Source organism: Solea senegalensis, linkage group LG14 (genome assembly GCF_019176455.1).
Source record: "Solea senegalensis isolate Sse05_10M linkage group LG14, IFAPA_SoseM_1, whole genome shotgun sequence".
Lineage (NCBI taxonomy): Eukaryota > Metazoa > Chordata > Actinopteri > Pleuronectiformes > Soleidae > Solea > Solea senegalensis.
This window is the reverse complement of record NC_058034.1, coordinates 17,171,010-17,181,321: the sequence shown is the minus strand read 5'-3', so window position 1 is coordinate 17,181,321 and position 10,312 is coordinate 17,171,010. Positions and strand designations below refer to the sequence as shown.

The 10,312-nt window shown below is 42.0% G+C and overlaps 1 protein-coding gene across 1 annotated transcript in view; it reads left to right on the top strand.

Annotated features, from left to right (window-relative positions):
- The first annotated feature begins 1,088 nt into the window (after window positions 1-1,088).
- LOC122781322 (glypican-1-like) overlaps window positions 1,089-10,312 on the top strand; it is a 44,087-nt gene continuing 34,863 nt past the window's right edge. The window contains exon 1 of the mRNA XM_044044971.1: window positions 1,089-1,909. Coding sequence (XP_043900906.1) covers window positions 1,753-1,909 — 157 coding nt within the window. The 5' untranslated portion in view covers window positions 1,089-1,752. The remainder of the gene's footprint in view (window positions 1,910-10,312) is intronic.

Genomic DNA, 10,312 nt, shown 5'->3' with positions numbered 1-10,312 from the left:
GGGTATTTACTGTGTCGTCAAAGAGGAATGTTTTGTTTGTGGCACGTCCTGTACAATACTAACGAATGTGTCCTTTCTTGTTGTTATCAGAGAGGCAAGGATACTGGACAAGGGAGACGGAGACAAAGGTTCAGTCATACTGATGATACCCTACAAGTATTATCTATAACTGCGATTGTCTTTTCCTCCTTAAACCAAAGTTGGATGATACATTGCTTTCTTCCATCTTCTACCACTTTATCCTCCACATGAGGGTCACGGGGGTCGCCGGTGCCAATCCCAGCTGACATAGGGCTCACACCTGTTGTCAATTTAGAGTGTCCAGTTTGCCTATGTGCATGTTTTTGGACTGTGGGAGGGTATTTTTTTTTTAAAACCAATGCTCATCACATATCAATTAGTCACTATGACGTTTATAAAATGCATGGCACAGTCGTACATTTTACTTAGCTGCTACATTTAGCTGCTCCTGAAATACAGTCAGGAAAGTCAATCATGTATATACAGCGTTTTAGCTTTGCCCACTCAGTGTTCACCGCACTAAGAAAATTAAATAAAATGTAGGGCAAAACAGGACGCAGCATAACTGCGTGTAATCGAATGGAAAATGCTTCAAATGGAAAGTGAAAATACTCTTAAATAACGCTGATAAAAAGAGCGTCCAACTACCTTTTTTTTTAGGGGAAATTGGCAACTGGGGGATTTTTTGGGGAGAAATGAGAAAAGCACCGGAGTAAAGAATCAAATGAATAATGGCTTCTTTTTTTTGTTTATTTCTCTCAGTTACTGGGTGCAGACCGGTTCACACACCGCTGCACTGGCTTACTTCAACTCAACAGAGTCGTCAATAATGTGATCAGAATGGCTCAATATGGCTGCTGTGCAAGTATAAATACAACCAATACTCTTTAAACAATGACAACAAACACTCATGGACAATCCCCTTTATCTGGAGTGTCTGTTCTCTACCAACACCCTTCTTTGTTGTTGTCGCCTGCAGGTGTCGCTGTTTATTCCTCGGTTCCTTGCAGCACAACACACACACACACAATGCTGAGAGAGGCTGAGCTCCCCACACACCCACACACCCTCTATTCATTGTCCCAAAGCGTGGAGAAGAGGAGGAGTAGGAGAATTCACGAGGCAATTATCACTATTTATTTTATTTTTTTTGTGCACATGACATTTAATTGAAGCAAATTGATTTTTGCTCTTTTGTTGCCTTCACTTTTTTTTTTTTTATCTAATCTTACCATCATGACCTGCCTGAGCCTGTGGACCTGCACCGGCTTTTACTGAGCTTTCACCTGCACGCACACACACACACACACACACACACGCACACAGTTTGCTGTCTCTTTTGTCTGAGGCATCTCTGCAGCCAGCAGCAGCGCTGAGGAGGAGGAGAAGGAGGAGGAGGAGGAGGAGCGGGGTGTACCTGACATCTACAGCCGCGCGTCGCAGCTCTCTTCCCCGGCACAAACAAACCCGGAGCGGCCGCCACGACACGAGTACCACCCTCACCCTCACCTCCACCATCACCACCACGCTCTCAAACCCGGCTCCTCCAGTTTAAGATCCGGAGGGAAACATGCATTTGAAGACAGTTTGAGCGGAAAAAAACTCCCAAACACTGACGACTCCTCTACTCTACTCCTGCTTGTTTCACCCGGAGCTAAAATCGGATTTTCTTCTTTTTTTTTTTTTGACTGACTGACTGTGAGAAAGCAGGAGTTCTAACACATTGACAAGATGAGCCTCCTGCTCCCGCTGCTCCTGCATGTGCTGCTGTGTCTGTCTGCAGCACCGGGCCCGGTGTCCGGGGCGGACAGGAGCTGCGCCGACCTGCGGCAGTTCTACACCGGCAAAGGCTTCACTCTGGCCGGTGTGCCTCAGACCGAGATTTCCGGTGAGTTTCGCGGGGGAAATTAACCTCAATTTCATTTTGACCTGTGCAGCACTTGTGTGTAGTTATATGATCTTTAATATAGAAACAAAACAAAAAAACAAAACATGAATTTTATGAGTTTAATGGCTTACTTTTTTTTGTGGCACGAGACTTGCAGTGCATTTCTCTTTTAAAGTGTATATGTATATGAATATTTTAATGGCATTTCTGCTGAGCACATTGTGACTGATGTGAATGTGGACAAGATTTAACCTGCACACACACACACACACACTGTAAATCTTGTTCAGCCTGATCATCAGTTGCATTAACTTGTGTTATTCTTTCACAAGCCAGGTGTGCTTATGTTAAGCTAAATATCTGTATAATGTGCCCTGTTGTGCAATAGATGTGTTTCCTAGACCGTACATATATATATATGTATATACATGTGTATATATAGTCAGAAGTGCACATCTCTATTATATTGTCCTGTTTGTTGGACGTTGTCTTTGTCTACTGAGGGCAGGTGGGTGTTAAGCCATGTGTCTTGCCTTGAGCTTTTATCTTCTATTCAGGGAATTTATGATTGTTTGCCGTAGTTTGCTGGTGCAGGTGAGAGCCAGTTTTTTATTATAAACCAAAGGTGATGAAAATATTTTGCTTACGGCTCCGATAAAGCTTTAAAGGGACACTTTACGTTTATTGTCTGCCCTGGATTGCAGGTGTGTGCATGTGGAAGGATTTGTTACCTCTACTAGAACCTTTTCTGGCATCAACACCGACCTTGTCAGGACCAGAAGTCCTAATAGGAGGAACAAAGCCTGGTCCTAATGAGGCAGAACCTTATGTTAAGGCTGTAGGGCTGAACAATTATTCATATTCTATCAAAAATGCAATATGCTCAGTGCTCACGCAGCACGGATCTGTGCTGCAGGTGCACCCGTGGTGATTTGCCGTGGGAATAATACACAACTCCTTATACGGACATCCTGGGTGTGTGTGTTTATAGGTCACATATTCAGGCTTTAAAATACGTCTTCTTATGTATTATGGTTGACTTTATATCTAATTTTTATCTAAGTAGCGATAATTGTGCGGAAATCACAAAATAGACCTGTTTTTCTTTTGTATTTGTTCATAAAAACGAGCAAAGTGAACAGAATTTCACAAAATCAATCCAATTTTAAACATTTTGAGTGATTTTTGCTCAGGTGTGTTTATATAGTTGGTGAAAATGATATTTCTTTATTAAAACACTCTGTCTTGCACATTCGCATAGCCTCTGTATACAGTACGTTTAAACACATTAATGGAAAAAGCAGTCGTAATGCTCTGTGTTCTAGGGGTTAAACCAAAAATGTGTGTCAAAATATAATTTTTAAATGAGTTAATGTCTTTGTTTTCTCACAGATCTGCACAGATATCACACAGTCATTCATTTTTAATGTGTTTTTCCAAATGAAAATGAGTTATGTAAAAGTTTCCCATTCCCTCTGAAATCATGCCCTGCGAATCTTATCGCTATCAATCCTGTCAAAATAACTGCAATTAGACATTGATTCAAAATGGTTCAGCCCTAGTTAAGGCTAAGATATTAATTCATACGCTAAAGATTGTTTAGGCTGTCGAGATTAATGGAAGTCAATGCCATGTTCTATGATGAATAGCTGTACAAACTGAACTCTCTCTGTGTGTGTGTGTGTGTGTGTGTGGTATGTCATCTGCATTAACTAATAATTTAGGCAGATTTAAGCTTCTCTGCCTAGAGCAGTAACCTGTCACAACTATAGCACAGTAAGCACACACTATAAGCTGCTTTAAAAAAAACAAAAAAAACAACTATTAGTGGAGAAAAAAGAGAGAAGAGAGTAGGACTCTGGAATCTGGGATGGTTTCGTCTTGGCACGCTGTCAATCAGCTCAGCCTGTCATCAGTCAGTCACTCGTACAGCCAGTGAGGCAACAATGCATTTAATCAATCAGTCAGTCGCCCATTCGATCAAATAATCAATTAGCTTTGAGATTAGTTCAGTGAGCCAGACGTCACACAAGTCACTGTCTCTTATCTCCGCGGTCGGAAAAAAAAAAATGCTGATTAAACTGTCGTTTACCGACGTTGAGGAAAGTACAGATGGGAATCGTAAAATTGAGTTGTCCCCTCCTTTAGGGCGATAATCTGTTGCTGCCAACCCCGCCCGTATTTCAGCTGAGGACAGACAGAGAACATCTGCCTGGCAGAGGACAAGATGAAACTGATGAGAGGTGGAGGAGTGCATATGTGATCTGAAGGTCACTCTGTGTTCTGTCAGTGCAAAAACATTAGGCAGGCATGGGGGGGGGTTATTAATATTTGATGTATTAGATGCATTTTTTGGGGGGGAGGAAGGACAAAACTGAGACTGACTGAGACCAACAAACAGAGGAAAGGTTGACACAGAGTGAGAAAGTGAGTCATCCCTGGTTTCTGTCACTGCCTCAGTCATTAAAAAAGAGACAGACAGGAGAGAGGACACTTTCTCTCCCCTTCCATTAAACTTCTTCAATCTTCTATTTACAACGTGAAAAAACGCAATTTAGTCAATTGGAGCTGGATCTGCTCCAGTTGTTTGAGCAAAGGTGCTGTCTTCACAGAGCTCATCAAAACTGACAGAGGCAAACAGGCAGGAGAATTCTCCCCTCCTGCGCGTGTCTCTCAGGTGCCCGGGGTTCGGGGGAAATGAGCTTTTCTGACTCTTCTGCACTCCTGTCTCGTGGTCACTCAGGAGGGTGTGAGAATTGACTGAACCGCAGTTCTTTGCATTTGCATTTGGAACGACATCTTGGACGCTAGGATGCTTCTTTTCATTTTTCCATTATGTCTCTGCATCTCATAATAGTTTTCCAGTAGGGCAAAAAAGGCATTTATAGTGGATCTAAGGCCAAGCTGTGCTCACAACGTCTGCTGGACCGTATGGTAATTGCAACAAATGGTCTGTTGCGCTTCTAGGCTGTATATTTTGAATATTCACGTTTTATAGATTTAGATTCAAGATTAAAAGAGATTATTGTCATATGTACAGTACGAAAAACATGTTTCGCTGTGCAATGAAATTCTTTCTTTGCTGTCCACACAGATGCCGAGTTAATAGTTGAAGAAATAGATGAATAGTTAAAATAGATAATACATAGTTAAAGTAATAGAATAACACACAATAAGGGCAGTGTAACTGCTAATGCATAGAAATAGACATTAGATATATACAATGAATTATGAAACATGACAAGAATAGGGTTTAAGCTCAAATATTCTCCCCCAAGTTGGAGCCATGTTTTTAAAAAGAAAAGAAACTGATTTCCATTCTTTGTTTTTATGCTTTTTTTGTCACTGTCACAGATCGCAAACTGAAAAAAACAGTCACACTGAGTGAATTTCAAAGGGTTTCAAAGATAAAAAAAGCCAGAATCCATCCCATTAATCTCATTTAACTTCAATAAAAATCCCCTTCTGTCCTGTCTGTAGCTACATGCTGCTTTAATGCTGATGAATTGGACGGCGAAATCTTGTAAATGAGATGTGGAACGTTTTGAAAAAAAGTTGCAGTAATGTTGTGTCGAACAGAAAACGTGTGAAACATCGTCTGCGAGTACTGTACGTCCACGGTTGGCTTGATTTCTAAATGCATTCATTATCACTCAGTCCAGTGAACGCATGCACAGATGTTTCGGCCCGGTGGCCTTCCTGTTCACGCACACTCACATTTTGGGGAATAAACACTCTCTTAATGATTTGTGACAGGACCCAGCTGTTTCCTGCCATGAGCAGCTCATGTTCGTGACGTCTGCGCAGAGGAGAGCACTTACATTTACTCACATCACCAGTTGACAAATTCTTGTGTGAGTACAATATTTATTCACAAAGGATGTTGTTGGAGTAATACCTTAGTTTTGGAAAACACGAAGACCACAGAGAAGGTTCATGGATGTTGTGCCGGAGGACGTGAGGACAGCCGGTGGAACAGAAGAGGACACAAGAGGATCAGATGGAGGCAGATTATCTGCTTTTTAAGTTAGAGACCCATTCATTGTTAATTTTAATTTATCTTATCAGGACCCATGTTGATTCTGTAATCCAGGGTTCCCACTGGTCCTTGAAGTCCTTGAAAGTATGTGACTTTGGCGCCCCAAAATAGACATGGGTCATTGAAAGTGCTTGAAGAAAGAAGAAGAAACCAGAAAGCCTGGAATCAGATACAGGGAATCAAACCGAGCACCCTCTTGCTGTGAGGCAATAGTGCTAACCACTACCCCACCATAGGATTAGACAGAGGATGATGATCCGCTGTGGTGACCCAAGAAAATGTGAATGTTTGTGAGTTTGAATTACATGAGATATTTGATTCTGTAGTCCAGGGTTCCCATGGGTCCTTGAAGTCCTTGGAAGTGTGTACATTTGAAAAATCACTCTAAATAGACATGTGCTTGAAGGAAGAAGTTGATCAGAGCCGCTGCGACGCCACAAGGGACGAACCTGACCGACTGTTTCATACATGTTTCGATGGTGGGAGGAAACCGGAGAGCCTGAAGGAGGCCCACGCAGACACAGGGAATCAAACCCAGCACCTTCTAGCTGTGAGCCAATAGTGCTAACCGCTACTCCCCTGCAGGATGATCATTGAAAGTGCTTGGAGAAAGAAGTGAAGTTGATATTTAGGTAAATGTCTAAATTTGTTACGACACCTCCTGGTGTTTCTTGCCCTGCATTGCTTGATGGACACTGTCCGCTGTCTCTCTCCGCCGTTGACGTGAGACTCCGTGCAGAACGATGAGCGAGTAACGCCAAGCAAGAGAGAGCAAATGACAACGTGAGAAAATTACAAAGACTCTCTTGAACCCAAGATCCCAAGGACAATGGACGCCATCTTAAGCTGTGTCAGCACATTCGGTCCTTGAATTTGAGGAAATTTGTCCTGGAAAGTCCTTGATGTGTGGGAACCCTGGTAGTCAAAGCAGTAGGTTTGACATGACAGAGTTTGCCCCATGAATCCGTGTTACTGTGGCAACGCTGAACTGCATTCGAAATTGGTAAAAACCAGCTTGTCAGATATGAACATGACAACATGAGATGAGCGAATGTGTTGATGAACCCTTTTTAAGATCGGCAGTAAAAATCCTCTTTGTTCTTTCATCCAACACACATTTGATTGGATCACAGCCAAAACTTCAACACACGTGCCGCCAGATAATGACAGCTTCAATAAAAAATAAAAAAACACGTCCGGATAACATATACGGTGCATGAGATTGTAAAGGTGATGATGTGCTGTCATTCTGCGGGGAGAGGAAATGATTTTGATGTCAACACAAATGTGCTCTATACAAGTGTGTTGTTGTATGACATCAGATCTTTGTCAGTGGACAGGATTAATATCATCATTTCAAAGTAAATAGAGTGAAACATAACAAGCAGATGCTCTAAATTCCTACCCAGAGCTTTGACAAAAGCCTCTTTTCTTCTCCGGCCCTGCTCGCACCTATTGTCCCATAGGTTTAACACCATGTGAATGGAAGTCATCCTTCCGTCTGTCTGCCTGTCTGTCTCTGTGCCTGTGAGCGTTTTTGTGCCTGGTACCAGGTTATCGTTAAAGACTGACCTGTCCCATACATTGTGTGTGTGTGATTCTTGTGTTTAAAAGTCAGTGAAAGCCAACACCTTCTCCAGGGAAGACACTTAGTTTTCATTCACATGGCCATTGTCACGCCCATGTGATCATATGACACGCAGGAACAGAGGGAGACGAGTTCTGATGCTGATCCGTGTATGTTTGCGTTGCGTTGCCATACATACAGTTGTTGCTTGTTGGAAGGAAAACAGAGGAGATGTGCCGAGGACTGCGTTTTAAGTCAGATTAGCTGTGGATGAGGATACATTACAGCACTGGCCAGCAGTCAATAACTCTTTAACAAGGCAGAGTCAACAGTGCAGCTTTCACCTATTTACATTTACACCATTTAACTAGTTTTTAGGTAAGCACTTTTTAATGCTGAGAAAGTGTTCACTTTCAAGCTTCTTCTCTTAATTATCGCACATTTTTTTAAACCAAAAAATGGGGCATAAGACTGCTGTCAATCTGTCTTCATATGCGTGTAGCTGGTTCATTGAGATTAACATTTATTGTCCATCAGTGGTGATTTTGGTCTGGAAATTCTGGTGGGGCCACGCAGGAAACTCTTATAATGCAATCCAGAAATACACCCTTGCAACGTTTGATCTCCAAAGTAATCAACTTGATTCATCATGCCATGAATGAATGAATGAATGAAATGTTACATTACGTACGTTAGCCTCAAATCAGCCAATGAGAAGCGCTCTGGGGCCCTGAACTTCAGGCCCCTGTGCCCCAGCGAGCAGAAATGGAGGAGGCGCAGCATCAGGCACAGCAAACTATTAACTGACACGCAACTACGCCACATGAAGTGTCTACAGGAGAAATTGCGTTCATCAAATGAAAACTGTGGACATCGGGGACAAAGTGGAATTTATTATTAACCTGTGCTCAACGACATTTTGCAACCCTGGTGCACCTCAAAACGTAGGTCTCGGTTCGCTTCAAGTGAACCAAAAGCAGGAAGCGGACTACAACGCAGGGCATTGTGGGTAAACACAACCAAAGCGCGGGTAGAACGATATGTCTGAGCCCATGTTTTGCTCTTACGTAGCAGAAACAGAAGTTGTCCTGCTTTAACCAACAGATGTTGTCTTCTTCCTTCAGTAATTCTTGATGCAGCGCCACCTCTGGCAAACATTATTCAAAAAGGTTCAGTTTGTGTCACTAAAGTGCGAAATTGTGAAAGCAAACTAGGAGCGGCTGAATGTTGCAACCCCCAGTTGAACCGAGTCGTCAGTCATATTGAGTCTAGCGGAGACTATTACGTCCTAAATGTTGACCTGCAACAAGATTTCAAGGATGCACAGCATTCCAGATCCTAGAAAAATGGGTTTTATCTGCATTAGAAAAAAAAAATGTGTGGAGTTTATAGGTCAAAACACGATCTGTTACATGGTGGGAGAAATATGTTCCAGCATCCCACAAGATTTTATTCAGTCAGGAGCCAGAACTGTGCTCCTGAAGTTATAGGCTGTTCGTCTGTGAATAAATGTGATGTAGGGAGGAGAAGGAACAAAGGGGAAGACGCACAAAAGACACGGCATCAGCTGCTGCTGCTGCTGCTGCTGCTGCTGCTGCTGCTGCTGTTTTCCATCTCTCTGCCGGAATAAAAGTGTCCTATTTAATGGTTCAAAAGTCTCCTCAGATTGCAGTTTGTCGTATATGTGTGCTGTAGGAAGGAGGAGGAGTGTAAAATGTACGGCTGGCAGCGTGCGTCTATAAATGTTTATTTATTCCGTTCCGTCACAAACGTGGCCGTGAATTCACTTACTCCCTCTCAGTGGCGTCGTATAAAGCTCGGTGTGACGAGTGCATGACACGAGAAGAGAGCATCGGTGGAAACATCACCGCAGGAATCTAAACTCCCATCAAGATTTGATTGTTTGAAGTTTTCACTTTGACCTCAACACTTTGTCGTCATCCTCAGGGGTGTATTGTGTGTCTGCCAGAGGAAAAGTGTGTGAAATAATACTTCCTACAATAAAGAACACAAACCAAAATGACTTTAATTTGATCTTGGATTGATTCATTTAACCCTTAGTACTCACACGGCACAGATCGGTGCCATATCACATCTTCAGGCTTTAGAAAAGAGTGTTTTTTTCGTCTTTTATGTGTGACTGAGTCAAAGTTAGGATTCATTCAAAATGGGAGTAGTGATAATTACACAATAGACAGTTTTTCTCTTTTCTTTTTTGTTCATAAAAACGAGCCAGGCAAACCTTGAACTGTGACATATCTACATTTCATAAAAATGAAATCCCTTTTTAGAACATTTGAGTACTTTTTGCTCAGGTGTGATTATATAGTTGGTGAAAATGGGGAAAGAAATAATACACTCTATATTGCACATTCTTATACATTTTAACACAGTAATGTGAAAAGCCAGCATAATGCTCTATGTTCCATACATGTGTCATCTACAATCACAGATTTTATCATCATTTTTAATGAAAATTTTACAAATGTTTTCATTTTTTTCTCCTCATAATTCACTTTCTTTTGAACGTTACCTGTGAGAATACTGAACGGCAAAGAAAAATATGAGTAAAAAAACATTACTGATGAACATCAATATTTTACAGGTTACTGAGGCTGGTTCACATCTGCCCATGGTGTCTGGGAAGCCATTGTATGTGTGTGTGTGTTTGAGAGAGAGGGGAAATTGATACTGTCCGTCATCTGTCGCCCATCACACGCTCACTCAGGCGTTAACGACGAATACCACCAAGTGGAACGCCAAATTCCCGCTCCACACACATGTAATTGGTCTCTCC